Source organism: Rhinopithecus roxellana, chromosome 12 (genome assembly GCF_007565055.1).
Source record: "Rhinopithecus roxellana isolate Shanxi Qingling chromosome 12, ASM756505v1, whole genome shotgun sequence".
NCBI classification, from domain to species: Eukaryota; Metazoa; Chordata; class Mammalia; order Primates; family Cercopithecidae; genus Rhinopithecus; species Rhinopithecus roxellana.
Genome location: NC_044560.1, coordinates 104,875,553 through 104,895,865, shown reverse-complemented (window position 1 = coordinate 104,895,865; position 20,313 = coordinate 104,875,553). Strand labels below are relative to the sequence as shown.

The 20,313-nt window shown below is 50.0% G+C and overlaps 1 protein-coding gene across 2 annotated transcripts in view; it reads right to left on the bottom strand.

Moving 5' to 3' along the window:
- Positions 1-20,313, bottom strand: part of RELB (RELB proto-oncogene, NF-kB subunit) — a 41,991-nt gene that overhangs the window by 14,087 nt on the left and 7,591 nt on the right. Inside the window, exons 3-8 of one of the 2 annotated variants that reach the window (XM_030913323.1) lie at positions 17,010-17,018; positions 14,738-15,078; positions 6,489-6,646; positions 3,719-3,810; positions 3,402-3,533; positions 273-377 (exon numbers count right to left, since the gene is read on the bottom strand). In XM_030913323.1, the coding sequence (XP_030769183.1) occupies positions 273-377; positions 3,402-3,533; positions 3,719-3,810; positions 6,489-6,646; positions 14,738-15,078; positions 17,010-17,018 (837 nt within the window). The remainder of the gene's footprint in view (positions 1-272; positions 378-3,401; positions 3,534-3,718; positions 3,811-6,488; positions 6,647-14,737; positions 15,079-17,009; positions 17,019-20,313) is intronic. The other variant, XM_030913324.1, reaches the window with a different exon arrangement.

Below are 20,313 nucleotides of genomic sequence, written 5' to 3'. Positions count from 1 at the left end.
TGATGGCACCGTCTAGCACGCAGCATGGGTCACCACAGAGGAGCCTCCGTCTTCCTACGCAGACGGGTGAGCAGGCGACTCAGGGAGTTAATGAACCCATCAGCTGAATCTGATTGCAAAGACAGCGTTCTGGACCCTTGCACTCTGGTGCCCTGGTTAACCAGCTCTTTCTCATCCATTCACCCTCCCAGACTCCCTGGCTACCCCTCCAAGTTGCCAGACCCCACGCTACCCAAGCTTGCTGCCCCAGCTTGCTGCCCCAGGCCCCTCACCTTTCTGCACCTTGTCGCACAGCAAGTAGAGCTCCTCGCCACCCGTGCATGGCCCGCTTTCCTTGTTAATTCGGCAAATCCGCAGCTCTGACGTGTTTGTGGATTCTGGAAAGGAGAGAGAGGAAGAAGTGTATTAAAAAAAAAAAAAAAAAAAAAAAAAAAAAAAAACCCGAGAATTCAGTCACCGAGGGGCCGAGAAGAGAGGATGGTTTGAGCCCAGGAGTTCCAGGCCAGCCTGGGTAACATGGTGAGACTCTAGCTCTACAAAAAGTTTTAAAAATAAAACTTAGCCAGGTGTGGTGGCACATGCCTGTAGTCTCAGCTACTTGTGAGGTTGAACTGGGAGGATCACTTAAGCCCAGAAGTTCAGGCTACAGTAAGCTATGACTGCACCACTGCATGACTGCCTAGGCAACAGAGTGAGACCCTATCTCTAAAAAAACATAATAATAAACAAAAATAATGTTTAAAAAATGTTTAAGGGAGACCCTCAGACCTCAGGGAGAGTTGATGGGGTCCCAGGTCAGAGAAGGTTCCTTGAGGAGAGTTTGATAGACTGCAATCTGGTAGTGGACACCTGTTGTTTTCCCCATCTAATCTAGTAGACCTGGCCCCTCTTCTTTTAACAGCCTCCAATTTTCCCTCAAGGGACCACCCCTCATCTTCGTAATTGGGATTGGGCAGGGTTGAGCCCACTTCCTAGCTCAGCAGTAATTGATCACGTGCCCCGGACCTGGCCAATCAGAGCAGTGCATCCCTCTGGCCAAAGCTGATTGGTCAAAAAGGAGGAAATGACCAAAACCAGGCCAATGAAAGATAGACTTGAGGCTTGAAGCAAAGCTATTAGGTAAAAGAAGCTAAAAGCAGCCTTGGGAGTTGGGGACAGGTGCCGGCAGGTAGGATATAAGCCTGGATTCTAACATGGAGGAAGAACAGCTGAAAGACTGACAGATCTCTAATGACATCACTGAGGTCCTGGATGCAGCCAGACCTGAAGCACTATGCTACATCTGCATTTTTCTCGTTAATAGAACAAATTATTCTCTTTTTTTACCCCTTAAGCCTATTTAAGTTGGGATTCTATCACTTGCATCCATAAATGCCCTGACTGAATTAATATCCCATTTTGATGATTACAGCAGCCACTACGGGTTGGCTAAAACCTACCAGTTATTCCCAATCCCCTCTTCTATGCCTGTACCCCTCTACAGAGATTGCAAAATCTAAGCACTTGCTTTCCCAGGCCACCCTGCAACTAGGAGTGGCCATGGGACCAAGCTCTGGCCGCTGAGAAATAAGCAGAAGTCTACCAGGGTGATTCTGTGGAATATAATGCACTCTTTCAGAAAGGGAGAGAGACTATTACTTATGCTGCCTCTTCCCTTGGGCTGCCTGGTATAGTTATACAGATTGTTCATTCTACAATATTAGAAGACCTCTTTTTTTTTTTTTCTGAGACGTAGTCTCGCTCTTTCACCCAGGCTGGAGTGCAGTGGTGTGATCTCAGCTCACTGCAAGCTCTGCCTCCCGGGTTCACGCCATTCTCCTGCCACCTCCCAGTAGCTGGGACTACAGGCGCCAGCCACCTCGCCCGGCTAGTTTTTTTTTGTTTTTGTTTTTTTGTTTGTATTTTTTAGTAGAGACGGGGTTTCACCGTGTTAGCCAGGATGGTCTCGATCTCCTGACCTCGTGATCCACCCGGCTCGGCCTCCCAAACTGCTGGAATTACAGGCTTGAGCCACCGCGCCCGGCCAATTTTTTGTATTTTTAATGGAGGCGGGGTTTCACTGTGTTAGCCAGAATGGTCTCCATCTCCTGACCTCGTGATCCGCCCGCCTCGGCCTCCCAAAGTGCTGGGATTACAGGCGTGATCCACTGCACCCGGCCAAGAATTTTTGCATTTTTAGTAGAGATGGGGTTTCGCCATGTTGGCCAGGCTGGTCTCGAACTCCTGATCCCAGATGATCCTCCTGCCTCGGCCTCCCAAAGTGCTGGGATTACAGGCGTGAGTCACCACACCCAGCCCCCTTTTTTTTTTCTTTTTTTTCTTTTTTTTGAGACGGAGTCTCGCTCTGTTGCCCAGGCTGGAGTGCAGTGGTGCAATCTAAGCTCACTGCAACCTCCACCTCCTGGGTAGCTGGGATTATAGGCGTGTGTCACCATGCCCAGCTAATTTTTGCATTTTTAGTAGAGACAGAATTTTACCACATAGGCCAGGCTGGTCTCCTGACCTCAAGTGATCCACCCACCTCAGCCTCCCAAAGTGTTGGGACTACAGGTGCATGCCACCATGCCCAGCTTTTTTTTTTTTTTTTTCTCGAGACGGAATCTCACTCTGTTGCTCAGGCTGGAGCGCAGCGACACGATCTCAGCTCACTGCAACCTCCGCCTCCGGAGTTCAAGCAATTCTCCTGCCTCAGCCTCCTGAGTAGCTGGGATTATAGTTGCCTGCCACTGCGCCCAGCTAATTTTTGTATTTTTAGTAGAGACAGGATTTGGGCATGTTGGCCAGGCTGGTCTCAAACTCCTGACTTCTCAGGTAACCTGCCTGCTTCGGCCTCCCAAAGTGCTGGGATTACTGGCATGAGCCACAACGCCTGACCACCCAGCTAATTTTTTTTTTTTTTTTTGAGATGGAGTCTTGCCCTGTCACCCAGGCTGGAGTGCAGTGGTGCTATCTGGGCTCACTGCAAGCTCCGCCTCCTGGGTTCACGCCATCCTCCTGCCTCAGTCTCCCGGGTAGCTGGGACTACAGACACCCGCCACCATGCCAGGCTAATTTTTTGTATTTTTAGTAGAGACGGGGTTTCACCGTGTTAGCCAGGGTGGCCTCGATCTCCTGACCTCGTGATCCGCCCACCTTGGCCTCCCAAAGTGCTGGAATTACAGGCGTGAGCCACCGCGCCTGGCCGCTAATTTTAAATTTTTTTTATAGAGACAGGGTTTTGCCAAGTTGCCCAGGCTAGTCTTGAACTCCTGGGCTCAAGCAATCTTCCCACCTTGACCTCCCAAAGTGTTGGGATTACAGACGTGAGTCACAGCACCTGAGCCACTCATGCCTCTGTAAGCGGGACATTCTGACACCTGCAGCCAAGGGCAATCCTAATGGCCACAGCACTGTCAACTCACTCTTGTCGTAGACGGGCTCGGAAAGCACAGGGTCCATGCGGCGCATCTGTCCCTGCTGGTCCCGATATGAGGCCTGGAAGCAGATCCTCACGACATTCATGTCTACTTCCTGATGGTTCTTCAGGGACCCAGCTGTCGGGGGAGATATGGGGAGGCTGAGGGTGGGAAGTGGAGACCCTCTTTGGGGTACAGGGGAATGAGGAAGGGATGGGGCTGGAGGAGACGGTGGGGCCTGGAGTGGTGAGGGGACCAGGGTGAGCACAGAAGGCAAGGGGTTTGGGAAGACACATGATGGTCAGGTCAGGCAGGGGGCTCACCATTGTACGGGTCAATGCCCAGTTGAATCTTCCGCTCAATGGCAGCCTCAATCTCCTTCTTCCTCACACACTGGATGCCCAGGTTATTAAAACTGAGGGGATGATGGGGGAGGGAGAGGAGTGCTCGTGAGCAGGCAGGTGTGGCCCTAACCTGCAGGAAGGCTCCGGCAGATGCTGCTGTGGGGCTCAGGCTCTCAGGGGCTGACATCCCAAGCCCAGGGGTCCCAGCATTAGAAAGGGTCTGAGGTTTAAACCTCTTAGAAGGCCAGCGCGGTGGCTCATGCCTGTAATCCCAGCACTTTGGGAGGCCGAGGCAGGAGGATCACGAGGTCAGTAGTTCAAGACCAGCATGGCCAACATGGTGAAACCCTGTCTCTACTAAAAATACAAAAATTAGCTGGCACAGTAGTGCATGCCTGTAATGCCAGCTACTCGGGAGGCTGAGGCAGAAGAATCAGTTGAACCCGGGAGGCAGAGGTTGCAGTGAGCCGAGATTGCACCACTGCACTCTAGCCTGGGCAACAGAGATAGACTCCATCTCAAACAATAAAAAAATAAATAAAATAAACCTTTTGGCCAGACACGGTGGCTCACATCTGTAATCCCAGTACTTTAGGAGGCCGAGATGGGCAAATCAGGTCAAGAGACCGTCACCATCCTGGCCAACATGGTGAAACCCTGTCTCTGTTAAAAATACAAAAATTAGCTCAGTGTGGTGGCACGTGCCTGAAATCCCAGCTACTCAGGACGCTGAGGCAGGAGAATCGCTTGAACCCTGGAGGTGGAGGTTGCAGTGAGCTGAGATCATGCCACTGCACTCCAGTCTGGTGACAGAGCAAGAATCTGTCTCAAAAAATCAAAATAAGTATGTCAAGGATTCTTGAGAAGACCCGGAACATGCCTCATCTTTACCACATGAGAACACTGGCCAACTTCATCTTTTTTTTTTTTTTGAGACGGAGTCTCGCTCTGTCGCCGGGGCTGGAGTGCAGTGGCCGGATCTCAGCTCACTACAAGCTCCGCCTCCTGGGTTTACGCCATTCTCCTGCCTCAGCCTCCCAAGTAGCTGGGACTACAGGCGCCCGCCACCTCGCCCGGCTAGATTTTTGTATTTTTTAGTAGAGACGGGGTTTCGCCGTGTTAGCCAGGATGGTCTCCATCTCCTGACCTCATGATCCACCCGTCTCGGCCTCCCAAAGTGCTGGGATTACAGGCTTGAGCCACCGCGCCCGGCCCAACTTCATCTTTAATAAGAAAACTGCGGGGCCAGGTGTGGTGGCTCACGCCTGTCATCTCAACACCTTGGGAGGCCGAGGCGGGTGGATCACGAGGTCAGGAGTTCCAAACCAGCCTGACCAACATGGTGAAACTAAAAATACAAAAATTAGCCAGGTGTAGCGGCTGGCGCCTGTAATCCCAGCTACTTGGGAGGCTGAGGCAGGAGAATTGCTTGAACCCAGGAGGCAGAGATTGCAATGAACCGAGATCACGCCATTGTACTCCAGCCTGGGGAACAGAGTGAGACTCTGTCAAAAAAAAAAAAAAAAGAAGGAAAGAAAGAAGGAAGGAAGGAAGGAAAGAAGAAAAAGACCCTGCAAATTAAACACCAATGAGATGCCTTTGTTTTGGAGCACTCATCAAAATAGCAAAAATCAAAATGTTTCATAATACCTTGTGCCGGTGAGGTTGTGGAGAATCAGGTGCTCTCACCCATTACTGATGGGACTGTAAATTGCATAACATGGCAGTATTCATTCATTCCACAAATATTTCCTGAGCACCTACTATGTGCCAGTTACTGTGCCGGACACTGGTAATACAGCAGGGAACGTAAGAGACAAGATCTCTGCTCTCGGAACTGACATTTTCACTAAGTCTAAAAATCACTGAAATGAAATCTTCAGGACTTGAGCGTGAGCAATACTCAGCCCTACCTCTGAAGTGTGTGCTGCCTTTAGGGCTCTGCCCAAAGTCAGCGCAACACAGTGAAGAGTGTCACTATCTTTCTGTCTCTTTGCACTATGAAAAAATGCTCAAAGTTTTAGATGTAACCACTGCATGTTGTGTAAGCATTTGTGGACATATGCAAAATAAAAGTTATACAGTGCTTCTGCTTTAAAACGAAAGAAAAGCCGGCACGGTGGCTCATGCCTGTAATCCCAGCACTTTGGGAGGCCGAGCTGGGAGGATCACCTGAGGTCAGGAGATCGAGACCAGTCTGGCCAACGTGGTGAAACCCCGTTTCTACTAAAAATACAAAAAATTAGCTGGGCATAGTGTCACACACCTGTAATCCCAGCTACTCGGGAGTCTGAGGAAGGAGAGTCACTTGAATCTGGGAAGCGGAGGTTGCAGTGAGCTGAGATCGTGCAATTGTACTCTAGCTTGGACAACAAGAGCAAAACTCCGTCTCAAAAAAAAAAAAAAAAAAAGATAAATTGTACAGTAAGAGAAAGAGCAGGCCTTGCAGTTAAGTCAGGTCTGCAGTCAAATCCCAGCTCTGCCATCAGTTATCTGTGCTCCTTACCCTCTCTGAGCCTCAGTTTCTTCCTCTACAAAATAAGGATAACATGTATGTGAATCTGTGTGCTGCAGGGCTCCCAGCCTAGGTGAGGCTCTCCACTGTCCCCAGGCCTGTTTCCCCACCTAGGAGAGGCAGTGGGGAGGGTGTACCCAAGCTGCCCTCTGCTCTAAGGTTTTATGTGTGATCTCCAGCCACTCAGAATCTCCATAATCAAGGACAAGAGGTCGGAGATCAGCGGGTGGGTACCTGTGCCGGGGGCTGACGTGAGGCCGGAGCCGCACTCTGCAGACGCCGTCAGTGCAGTCTTTCCCCACGAGGCTGTGGGGGTGGACTCGGTGAGGCCAGTCCTTCCACACCAGGCAGGCAGTCACCTCCACCTCCCGCAGCCCTCCACAATCCCGGAGCTGCAGGAAGAGAAGTGCTCTTTGGAGCTCCCATCACAGATGCCTGCGCCCATCCAAACTCCTTGGGGCCTCCCTTGGCAGCTCCCCAACCCTCTCCCCACTGGGTCCTCTATCGGGAGCTCTCCAACCTTCTACCCCGACCAGGATGATGGAATGTGTTTGCTTAAGAACACTTTGGGCGGAGCGAGGTGGCTCACGCCTGTAATCCCAGCACGCTGGAAGGCTGAGGCAGGCAGATCACCTGAGGTCGGGAGTTCCAGACCACCCTGGCTAACATGGTGAAACCCCATCTGTACTAAAAATAACAAAAATTAGCAGGGCGTGGTGGTGCATTCCTGTAATCCCACCTGCTCGAGAGGCTGAGGCAGGAGAATCGCCTGAACCTGTGAGGCGGAGGATGCAGTGAGCCGAGATCTTGACACTGCACTCCAGCCTGGGTGACAGAGTTTGTCCCAAAAAAAAAAAAAAAAAAGCCACTTTGATATCCTAAACCAGAAGCTTCCAACTGATTAACTGGCGGGCCTCATATAATATCTGCCCTACAGGCTGCTTTTTCAGGTCACCCAGGCTTTTCTTTTTTTTTTCAGACAGGGTCTCTCTCTGTCACCCAAGCTACAGTGCAGTGGCAGCAGATCTCGGCTCACTGCAACCTCTGCCTTCAGGCTCAAGGGATTCTTCTGCCTCAGCCTCCTGAGTAGCTGGGACTACAGGCGCACACTACCACGCCCGGCTAATTTTTGTGTTTTCAGTAGAGACAGGGTTTTGCTAATTGTCCAAGCTGGTCTCAAACTCCTGAACTCAAGCGATCTGCCCGCCTTGGCCTCCTAAAGCTCTGGGATGACAGGCATGAGCCACCACGTGAAAACGTCAATGTCATAGAAGACTATAAAGATGGGCCGGGCGCGGTGGCTCAAGCCTGTAATCCCAGCACTTTGGGAGGCCGAGACGGGCGGATCACGAGGTCAGGAGATGGAGACCATCCTGGCTAACATGGTGAAACCCCGTCTCTACTAAAAAATACAAAAAACTAGCCGGGCGAGGTGGCGGGCGCCTGTAGTCCCAGCTACTCGGGAGGCTGAGGCAGGAGAATGGTGTAAACCCAGGAGGCGGAGCTTGCAGTGAGCTGAGATACGGCCACTGCACTCCAGCCTGGGCGACAGAGCGAGACTCCATCTCAAAAAAAAAAAAAAGTAAATAAATACATAAATACATAAATAAAGAGAGAAGGAAAGAGACTAATGAGATAGGACAACCAAATGCAACATGATCCTTGGTTAGACCCTGGACTGAGGAGGAAGAAATAACAATAAACCACATTTTGGGAACAATTGGGAAACTGAAATACGGACTGTATATTACATGATTTGATGGGGTTACTAATTTTCCTAGGGGTGATTAATGAGATTGTAACTACAGAGGAGCTTATTATTAGGAGATGCATACTGAACGATTTAGGGGTGAAGCAGCATGATGGCTATAATTCATTTGTAAATGATTCATCAAAAAAACAATGTGTGGGCCAGGCATGGTGGCTCACACCTGTAATCCTAGCACTTTTCGGAGGCCAAGGAAGGCAGGTTGCTTCAGCACAGGAGTTCAAGACCAGCCTGGGCAACATGGTCAGACCCCATCTCTACAAAGAATACAAAAATTAGCCAGGTGTGGTGGAATGCACCTGTAGTCCCAGGTACTCAGGAGGCTAAGGTGGGAATGCTTGAACCCTGAAGGTCCAGGCTTCAGTGAGCTGTGATTGCGTCACTGCATTCCAGCCTGGGCAACAGAGCAAGACCCTGTCTCAAAACAAAACAAAACAAAAATGTATGTGTCTGTGTGTGTGTATGTTTGCCTGTGCAGAGACAAAACGAGAGACACAGAAAATGTGGCAAAATGTCGACTGGTGAATATAGATGAAAGGCACTCACCTTTCAGCCGAGCATGGTGGCTCACGCCTATAATCCCAGCACTTTGGGAGGCTGAGGTGGGCGGATCACCTAAGGTCGGGAATTGGAGACCAGCCTGACTAACATGGAGAAACCCTGTCTCTACTAAAAATACAAAATTAGCAGGGCGTCGTGGCATATGCCTGTAATCCCAGCTACTTGGGAGGCTGAGGCAGGAGAATCGCTTGAACCTGGCAGGCGGAGGTTGCAGTGAGCTGAGATCAGCCCATTACATTCCAGACTGGGCAACAAGAACAAAACGCTGTTTCAAAAAAAAAAAAAAAAAAAAAAAAGGCGCTCACCTTTCAAAGGTACTGAGTGTATTATTTTTAACTTTTCTGTAGGTTTAAATTCTCTCTTTTTTTTTTTTTTTGAGATGGAGTCTTGCTCTGTTGCCCAGGCTGGAGTGCAATGGCATGATCTCAGCTCACTGCAACCTCTGCCTCCCAGGTTCAAGCCATTCTCCTGTCTCTGCATCCCAAGTAGCTAAGATTACAGGTGCCTGCCACCACGCCCAGCTAATTTTTGTATTTTTATTTATTTATTTATTTATTTATTTACTTTGAGACAGTCTCGCTTTGTTGCCCAGGCTGGAGTGCAGTGGTGCCATCTTGGCTCACTGCAAGCTCCACCTCCCGGGTTCATGCCATTCTCCTGCCTCAGCCTCCCCAGTAGCTGGGACTACAGGTGCCCGCCACCACGCCCGGCTAATTTTTTGTATTTTTAGTAGAGACAGGGTTTCACCATGTTGGCCAGGCTGGTCTCGAACTCCTGATCCCAGGTGATCCGCCTGCCTTGGCCTCCCAAAGTGCTGGGATTACAGGCGCAAACCACCGTGCCCAGCCATTTTGATTAGTTTGGATGATAAAATAATTCAAACCTAGAGACCAGGCACGGTGGCTCATGCCTGTAATCCCAGCACTTTGGGAGGCTGAGGCGGGTGGATCACCTGAGGCCAGGAGTTCGAGACCAGTCTGGCAAAACCCCCTCTCCACTAAAAATACAAAACTAGCCAGGTATGATGGTACAGGCCTGTAATCCCAGCTACTCCAGAGGTTGAGGCAGGAGAATCGTTTGAACCCAGGAGGCAGAGGTTGCAGTGAGCTGAGATCACACTATTGCACTCCAGCCTGGGCAACAAGAGCAAAACTCCGTCTCAAAAAAAAAAAAAATAAATAATAATAAACTTATCAAAATGTATAAATTAAGTATGTGCAATTTTTCTTACATCAATTATACCTCAATAAAATAAAATAAACAAACTAGACAGGAAAAAAACTAAAACTTTTTTTTCCAACTAAAAGATTAGGAAAAACTTGGAGCCCACAATTAAAATTATAAGACATCACGTTATTTCAGATTTCCAGAGTTGTTGTTGTTTTTTTTTTTTTTTTTGAGACAGATTCTCGCTCTGTTGCCCAGGCTGGAGTGCAGTGGTGTGATCTCAGCCTCTGGGGCCTCAAACTCCTGACCTCAGGTGGTCCGCCCACCTCAGCCTCCCCAGATTTTTTTTTTTTTTTAAATGAGGTTTTAGCAAATGAAGCCAGAATTTTTGCTCAGCAGCCGCAGGCAGCAGCAAATAAAAACCAGCCCCGTTAGACAGGGCCAGTCCCACTTGGCATCTCTGAGTCACTGGCTCAGCCCTGCTGGCATCAAAGACTCTGAAGCCTGCTCTGAACTTCTAAAGCCCAAGCCTATAACCATTGGTCTCAGTGGGAGAGTGCTGCCCCCTAGGGGAAAAATGGGATTTTGGGGGTGGCTGGTTGACACTGTGATGTGGACCCCACCGCAAGTAGACAGGACCAGATACACTGGACAGTTTATAATACTGGGGACAGTCTCGCACAGCCATCCCACATCCAGCAAGGCTTCTGTATATCCCACCAATGATTCAAGTCAGTAAGAAACCTGTTTAAAATGATCAGATCCCAGAAACGTGCTCTATTGCTGTTGAGTTGGTCGGTTGGTTGTTTTTTGAGACAGGATCTCGCCCAGGCTGGAGTGCAATGGCACAATCTCAGCTCACTGCAACCTCCGCCTCCCACACTCAAGCAATCCTTCCACCTTAGCCTCCCAAACTGCTGGGCTTACAGGCATGCATCACATCTGGCCCTTGCTCTGTTTGACACAAATAATATTCTTTCCCATAATTTTTTTTTTTTTGAGATGAAGTCTAACTTTGTCACCCAGCCTTGAGTTTCCTATAACTGTAATACCCACCGAATTTTCAAGGATTGCAACCAGCACGCTAATTGTTTAGACCAAGAGTTGTTTGCCACTTTGGAAAATCCCCTCACCAACCGCAACCCTGCATGTGTGACATTTAAGTCACTAAGTCTGCGCAGCTGGGTCAGACTGCATTTGTGGCCACGGCATTAACAAGGAGCCTATATATAGTCACAAACAACTGCCACCTTCCTCATATATCCTGTGGGGCATTTACATATTGAAATAAATGTGATTATATAGGCTGTATTGATTTCCTTTTCTTTTTCTTTTTTATACTACAGCTTGGTATAAAATACGGAGTTTTGGCCAAGTGCGGCAGCTCACGCCTGTAATCCCAGCACTGTGGGAGGCCCAGGCAGGCAGATCACTTGAGGGCAGGAGTTCGAGACCAGCTTGGCCAACATGGTGAAACCCCATCTCTACTAAAAGTACAAAAAATTAGCCAGGCCTCATGGCATGTGCCTGTAATCCCAGCTACTTGGAAGGCTGAGAAGGGAGAATTGCTTGAACTCGGGAGGCAGAGGTTGCAGTGAACTGAGATTGCGCCATTGCACTCCAGCCTGGGTGACAGAGCAAGATTTCATCAAAAACAAACAAACAAACAAACAAACAAAACTCTGAGCCAGCCAGAATAACTGCCTGGGAAGACTTAGAAATTAGGCCGGTGTGGTGGTTCACACATGTAATTCCAGCACTTTGGGAGGTCAAAGTGGGAGGATTGCTTGAGGCCAGAAGTTCAAGACCAGACTGGACAATATGGTGAGATGCCGACTCTTCAAAAAAATACAAAAATTAGCCAGGCACAGTGGTACACACCTGTAGTCCCAGCTACTCAGGAGGCTGAGGTGGGAGGATCTCTTGCCTGGGAGGTGGAGGCAGCAGTGAGCTGTGCTTGTGCCACTTTACTCCAGACTGTGTGACAGAGACAGACCCTGTCTCCAAAAAAACGCCTTAGAAATTAAAAGTTGGGGAATACAGTTAAACATGGGATAATACAGTCTCAGAATATCATCTCATAGATAACTTATTAATTCATTACAAAGGGAAAGCTGTATCTTTATCATGGAGAGACCTGATCATCACCACATTAGCTGCAGGATCCAACTCAGCATCACCAACATTAGGACTAACAGCATCCCATGTCCCTTGATGTGAGACACTGAGAAGGCCACAGCATCACTGCTGGAGTGTTTCTGCCAAAAATACATAACCTGACCTAATCTGGAAACAGGCAACAAACCCAGAATGTGCGACATTCTTTTTTGTTTGTTTTTTGTTTTGTTTCTGAGATGGAGTCTTGCTCTGTTGCCCAGGCTGGAGTGCAGTGGCGCAATCTCAGCTCACTGCAAGCTCTGCCTCCCAGGTTCACGCCATTCTCTTGCCTCAGCCTCCGGAGTAGCTGGGACTACAGGCACCCGCCACCACGCCCGGCTAATGTTTTGTATTTTTAGTAGAGGTGGGGTTTCACCGTGTTAGCCAGGATGGTCTCGATCTCCTGACCTCGTGATCCGCCCGCCTCGGCCTCCCAAAGTGCTGGGATTACAGGCGTTATTTTTCTTTTTTAGAAGGAGTTTCACTCGTCGCTCAGGCTGAAGAGCAATGGCACGATCTTGGCTCATCACAACCTCTCCCTCCCGGATTCAAGTGATTCTCCCGCATCAGTAGCTGGGATTACAGGAGTGTGCCACCATGCCTGGTTAATTTCGTATTTTCAGTAGAGACGGGGTTTCTCCATGTTGGTCAGAGTGGTCTCAAACTCCCGACCTCAGGTGATCCGCCTGCCTCGGCCTCCCAAAGTGCTAGGATTACAGGCATGAGCCACAACACCCGGCCTCAGAATGTGGGACATTTTACAAAACATTCATCCTGTTCTCCACAAATGTTCACGTCACGAAACACAAAGACAGACTGAAGAACAGATCTAGATTAACAGACACCAAAGAGGCCAGGCATGGTGGCTCACACCTGTAATCCCAGCACCCTGGAAGCCAAGGCATGTGGATCACTTGAGGTCAGGAGTTCAAGACCAGCCTGGCCAACATGGCAAAACCCCATCTCTACTAAGAAATACAAAAATTAGGCCAGGCACGGTGGCTCAAGCCTGTAATCCCAGCATTTTGGGAGGCCGAGACGGGCAGATCACGAGGTCCGGAGATCGAGACCATCCTGGCTAACACAGTGAAACCCCGTCTCTACTAAAAAAATACAAAAAAAACTAGCCGGGCGAGGTGGCGGGCGCCTGTGGTCCCAGCTACTTGGGAGGCTGAGGCAGGAGAATGGCATAAACCCAGGAGGCGGAGCTTGCAGTGAGCTGAGATCCGGCCACTGCATTCCAGCCTGAGCGACAGAGCGAGACTCCGTCTCAACCAAAAAAAAAAAAAGAGAGAGAAATACAAAAATTAGCCAGGCGCAGTGGTGGACCTGTAATCCCAGCTACTCGGGAGGCTGAGGCAGTAGAATCGCTTGCACCCAGAAGATGGAGGTTGCAGTGAGCCGAGATCACACCACTGCACTCCAGCCTGGGCAACAGAGCAAGACTCCATCTCAAAAAAAGAAAAAAAACTTACCTGTACCTTATTAACGTATTAATACCCTGCTAAAAGTAATCACCTTTGTGTTTTTTACTTCCAGTGTATATATACATATACATATACATATACATATACATATACATATATATACATATACATATATATATACATATACATATACATATATATACATATACATATATATATACACATATACATATATATATACACATATACATATATATACACATATACATATATATATATATATACATATACATATATATATGTTCGTGGTTTTTTTTTTTTTTTTTTTTTTGAGACGGAGTCTTGCTCTGCCGCCCAGGCTGGAGTGCAGTGGCCGGATCTCAGCTCACTGCAAGCTCCGCCTCCTGGGTTTATGCCATTCTCCTGCCTCAGCCTCCCGAGTAGCTGGGACTACAGTCACCCGCCACCTCGCCCGGCTAGTTTTTTGTATTTTTTAGTAGAGACGGGGTTTCACCGTGTTAGCCAGGATGGTCTTGATCTCCTGACCTCGTGATCTGCCTGTCTCGGCCTCCCAAAGTGCTGGGATTACAGGCTTGAGCCACTGCGCCCGGCCTATATGTTCGTTTTTTAATTGAGGCAGGGTCTTGCTCTGTTGCCCAGGCTGGAATGCAGTAGTGCGATCTTGGCTCACTGTAGCCTTGACATCCTAGGCTCAAGCGATCTTCCTACCTCAGCCCTACCATGTAGCTAGGACTATAGCCATGTGCCACCATGCCTGGCTAATTTTTGTATTTTTTCTAGAAATGGGGTTTTGCCATCTTGCCCAGGCTCATCTAGAACTCCTGATCTCAAGTGATCCGCTTGCCTCAACCTCCCAAAGTGCTAGAATTATAAGCCTGAGCCACCTTACCGTGCACCGCCTCCTTTTTTTTTTTTTTTTTTTTTTTTTTTTTTTATTGAGACAAGGTCTCACCAGTGGTGCAATCTCAGCTCACAGCAGCCTGCACCTCCCTGGGCTCAGGTGATCCTCCCGCCTTGGCCTCCTAAATAGCTGGGATTGTGCCACCACACCTGGCTAATTTGTGTACTTTTAGTACAGACGGGGTTTCACCATATTGACCAGGCTGGTCTCGAACTCCTGACGTCAGGGGATCCGCCCGCCTCGGCCTCCCAAAGTACTGGGATTACAGGCGTGAGTCACCGTGCCCAGCCAAATGTCCGACCTCTCCTTTTTTCTGAACCTTTTGGATTCCAGGCCAGGTGATAGTATAATTAATATCTGGTCCACCAATAACAACAGTAATATTAGCCACCATCAAATAAACGTATAAATGCATGCGGATGGCTCCGGGGTGCAGGGGAAGCCCCAGTCCCACCCGCATGGGGCCGCTCGCCGGGCCCACCTCTATGGCGGGCAGCGTCTTGCTGGCCTCGGTGCTGCTCTCCCCAAGGATGCTGCCGGCCGAGCGGCCCTCGCACTCGTAGCGGAAGCGCATTCCGCGCTGCTTGGGTTGCTCGGTGATGACCAGGTGTGGCTGCAGGCCTGGGCCCTGCGTGGGCGGCACCAGCCTGCCCAGGGGGCAGCCCCAGGGCGGCGGCGTGGCTGGGGGCGCCACGGGGCCAAGGGTGACCGTGCTCAGCGAGGCCGCCCCGCGAGACACCAGGCGCGGCAGCCCCTCGCCCGGGCCCGACTGCCCCCCGTCCAGGCCGAAGCCGTTCTCCTTGATGTACTCGTCGATTATCTCTGCGGGAGAAGAAAAAAAGGGTGGTGACTCCGATTCTTTAAAAAGTTAAAAAAAAAAAAAAAGGCTTGATTACCCCCGAGACATTTTCCATCCCATTTATCTCACACACACACACACAGTCAGGGAGGCCAGGTGCGGTGGCTGACGCCTGTAATCCCAGCACCTTGGGAGGCCGAGGTGGGTGAATCAATAGGGGTCAGGAGTTCGAGACCAGCCTGGCCAACGTAGTGAAACCCTGTCTCTACAAAAATTAGCCCACATGGTCTCCCACATCCGTAATCCCAGCTACTCGGGAGGCTGAGGCAGGAGAACAGCTTGAACCCAGGAGGCGGACATTGTAGTGAGCCAAGATCGCGCCACTGCACTCCAGCCTGGGCGACAGAGCGAGACTCCATCTCTAAATAAATAAATAATAGGCCAGGCGCAGGGGCTCACGCCTGTAATCCCAGCACTTTGGGAGGCCAAGGCCGGTGGATCACGAGGTCAGGAGATTCAGACCATCCTGGCTAACACAGTGAAACCCTGTCTCTACTAAAAATAAAAAAAATTAGCCAGGCGTGGTAGCACACCCCTGTAGTCCCAGCTACTCAGGAGGCTGAAGCAGGAGAATGGCGTGAACCTGGGAGGTGGAGCTTGCAGTGAGCCGAGATCATGCCACTGCACTCCAGCCTGGGCGACACAGCAACTCTGTCTCAAAAAACAAAACAAAACAAAACAACAACAAAAAAATATATATATACACAAATTGGGCATGGTGATGTGTGCCTGTAGTCCCAGCTACTCGGCAGGCTGAGGCAGGAGAATCACTTGAACCCGGGAGGTGGAGGTTGCAGTGAGCCAAGATTGTGCCATTGCACTCCAGCCTGGGCAACAAGAGAGAAATTCCATCTCTAAATAAATAGATCAATAAATACAAAAATTAGCTGGGCATGGTGGCGCATGCCTGTAATCCCAGCTACTCGAAAGACAGGAGGCAAGAGAATTGCTTGAACCTAGGAAGTGGAGGTTGCAGCGAGCTGAGATAGCACCACTGCACTCCAGCCTGGGCGACAGAGCAAGACTCTGTCTGAAAAAATAACTTAAATAAATAAGAAAGAACTTGCTCCTCCAACTGCCTGTTCCACACGGTCCCCCATTCAACCCATGCTGGCTGCTTCTCCTCCTGGTCTCAGCTCGTATGTTATCTCTTCAGAAAGGCCTGACCTAATGTGTCTTCCCCAGGCCAGCTCTCCCTCGTCCTGTTTATTTTCTTCACAGCTCTCAGCCCAGGCTAACATGATCTTGCTCATCTATTCATTTTTCTCTGTCTCCCCGACTGGGTTATCAGCTCTGTGAGGGCAGGGACTTAGTTTTGTTCATGGCTGAAACCCCAGGGCCTAGAACAGTGGCTGTCTGTAGTCCCTAGGGGATTAATAGCATTATTTTAATTGGTTTTCTTTTTGAGACGAGGTCTTGCTCTGCTGCCCAGGCTGCAGTGCAGTGGTGCAATCATAGCTCACTGTAGCCTCGGCCTCCCAGATGACCTCCTAAGCTCACGTGATCCTCCTACTTCAGCCTCCTGAGCAGCTGGGACTACAGGTGCGCACCATCATGCCCGGCTAATTTTTAAAAATTTCGTGTAGAGATGGGGTCTCACTATGTTATCCAGGCTAGTCCTGAATTTCTGGCCTCAAGCAGTCTTCCTGCCTCTGCCTCCCAAAGTGCCAGGATTACAGGCGTGAGCCACGGCCCCTGGCCTGCTGAGTGTTTTCCAAATGTCAAGCACTGCTAAGTACCTTAGGAGCATGTCTTCATTCAAATCCCTCCACAGTCCTGGAAGTCCCACAGTGACACCTCTCCCCCACCCTCACTGAACAAGGAAGACCAAGACCCCCTTCTGCAGGCACCTGGGTCCCTCAGCCTCCCCGCAAACCTGCCCTGTGATACTCACCCAATTCATCTGTGGAAGGAAGAGAAAGAGAAAGAGAAAGGTAAGGTCCAGAAAGTGGTCACAACTTTTCAGCTTTTAAGACAGATTCCCCAACCCTGTCCCTCCTGTGACCCTTCCATCTTCCTCCGTCCTGGGAAACCCTGGGCTCTGACTTGCTGGGGCACTAAACCCCAAACCTCATCTTCCCCTCTGGGCTACCATCCTTTCAACCTGTAATGTTGGGGTCCCAGCACCAGGGTATCCTCAAACTAAGTCAAATACCTCCCAAAAAACATTTAGACCAGGGATTATGAAGTCTTTTTGGGAACCCACTAGAAAGGGGCCTTTTTTTTTTTTTTTTTTTTTTTTTTTTTTGAGACCGAGTCTCGCTCTGTCACCCAGGCTGGAGTGCAGTGGCCAGATCTCAGCTCACTGCAAGCTCCGCCTCCCGGGTTTACGCCATTCTCCTGCCTCAGCCTCCCGAGTAGCTGGGACTACAGGCGCCCGCCTCGTCGCCCGGCTAGTTTATTTTTGTATTTTTTAGTAGAGACGGGGTTTCACCGTGTTAGCCAGGATGGTCTCGATCTCCTGACCTCATGATCCGCCCGTCTCGGCCTCCCAAAGTGCTGGGATTACAGGCTTGAGCCACCGCGCCCGGCCGAAAGGGGTCTTATCACCAGGAAAAAGTGGATGCCCAAATTTCCAAACAAATTGGAGTATGTTCCCTCCCTGAAGTGCACCCCAGGGTCCTGGAGGTCACTGGCTGGTGTTTAAAGATACAAAGAGGTGGCCGGGCCCAGTGGCTCACGCCTGTAATCCCAGCACTTTGGGAGGCTGAGGTGGGCAGATCACTTGAGATCAGGAGTTCGAGACCAGACTGGCCAACATGGTGAAACCCGATCTCTACTAAAAATACAAAAATTTGGCCGGGCGCGGTGACTCAAGCCTGTAATCCCAGCACTTTGGGAGGCCGAGACAGGCGGATCACGAGGTCAGGAGATCGAGACCATCCTGGCTAACACGGTGAAACCCCGTCTCTACTAAAAAATACAGAAAACTAGCCGGGCGAGGTGGCGGGCACCTGTAGTCCCAGCTACTCGGGAGGCTGAGGCAGGAGAATGGCGTAAACCCGGGAGGCGGAGCTTGCAGTGAGCTGAGATCCGGCCACTGCACTCCAGCCTGGGCGACAGAGCGAGACTCCGTCTCAAAAAAAAAAAAAAAAAAAAAAAAAAAAAAATTAGCTGGGTGCAGTGGTGGGCGCCTGTAATCCCAGCTACTTGGGAGGCTGAGGCAGGAGAATCGATTGAACTCAGGAGGCAGAGTTTGCAGTGAGCTGAGATCGCGTCACTGCACTCCAGCCTGGACAACAGAGTGAGACTATCTCAAAAACAAACAATGAAAAAGATGCAGAGAGGCTGATCTGAACCCAGGCAGCCTCTTGCTCTGTACCTCAGCCCTGTCCTCCCGCAGTGCCCACCCAAAATCCCAGATTCACCCCTGCTTCCTGAGGGAGGAGGTACAGTAATGCTGAGTCCTCAGGGAAGCCCCTTTTCACCTCCCCAGGAAAGCTCAGCCCTTGACAGAATTGTGGAGGAATCGAAACCAACCTCCCATCATTCCATAGACAGGACAAGGCCACCAGTGAACCTTAGAATCACACAGCAAAGGAAGGCAGCTGCAGCCAGGTGTCCCACCCAGGGCTGCCTGCGCTGGTCTCTGGTTGAGGATTTATAGACGCGAACCTGCTCAGCTGCTAGATCTGTCCTCTGTTCTCAGGGAGTGGCTCCTGGCAGCCAGACCTTTGCCCCTTGAAAGGCAGTTTTCCTGCACCCCTTATCTCATGAGATCTGTGAAGCCAGTAGGGTGCCAAGGTCCCCCCCCACTTGGCAGATGGGGATACTGAGGCTGGCAGAGAGGAAGGGACACACTCTAGGTCACTGGCAGGGCCAACCTCAAGTCACTTGAACTGGGAAAATCCTTCTTAGGCTTCTGTGCTGGATGAACCTGGGGACCCAAAGACAGAGTTAGACTTTAGCTCCCGGGCTGTAGGGGGAGACTGAGTCCTGGGCGGCTGTGGCTGGAGCTCTGGGTTCACTGCCTCTGTTCAAATCCTGGCTCTACAACTTTCTAGTTGTGTGGCCATAAGCCTATTACTTCACCTTTTTGTGCGTTGGTTTCTTCATCTGTAAAATGGGCACAATAATAATGCCGACGTTGTTGGGCTAAGATACTTTTATTTAATATTTTATTTTATTTTATTTTATTTTATTTATTTTTTTTGAGATGGACTCTTGCTCCATCACCCAGGCTGGAATGCAGTGGCATGATCTCGGCTCACTGCAACCTCTGCCTCCCGGGTTCAAGTGATTCTCCTGCCTCAGCCTCCCAAGTAGCTGGGATTACAGGCGCAAACCACCACACCCGGCTATTTTTTTAAAAAAATTTTTTGTGGCCGGGCGCGGTGGCTCAAGCCTGTAATCCCAGCACTTTGGGAGGCCAAGACGGGCGGATCACAAGGTCAGGAGATCGAGACCATCCTGGCTAATACGGTGAAACCCCGTCTCTACTAAAGAATACAAAAAACTAGCCGGGCGACGAGGCGGGCGCCTGTAGTCCCAGCTACTTGGGAGGCGGAGGCAGGAGAATGGCGTGAACCTGGGAGGCGGAGCTTGCAGTGAGCTGAGATCCCGCCACCGCACTCCAGCCTGGGCGACAGAGCCAGACTCCGTCTCAAAAAAAAAAAAATTTTTTTTGTATTTTTAGTAGAGACGTGTCTCACCAAGTTAGTCAGACTGGTCTCGATCTCCTGACCTCGTGATTCACGCACCTTGGCCTTCTAAAGTCCTGGGATTACAGGCATGAACCACCACACCCGGCCTATTTTTTATTTTTTGAGATGGAGTCTTGCTCTGTCACCCAGACTGGAGTACAGTGGTGCAATCTTGGCTCACTGCAACCTCTGCCTCCCGGGTTCAAGTGATTCTTGTGTCTCAGCCTCCTGAGTAGCTGGGATTACAGGTGCACGCCACCATGCCCGACTAATTTTTTTTTTTTTTTTTTTTGTATTTTTAGTAGAGACAGGGTTTCACCATATTGGCCAGGCTGGTCTCGAATTCCTGACCTCAAGTGATTCACCCACCTTGGCCTCCCAAAGTGCTGGGATTACAGGCATGAGCCACTGTGCCCAGCCTTAAAATTTTAAAAATTAAAGAGCACATTGGAAGCATTTAGAACTGCCACATAGTAGGCACTATGCAAATGCTGACTGTTACTGGAGAGGGTTTGTAAGATGCTGTTGTATGGACTTAAGTCCTAGAGAATCCTT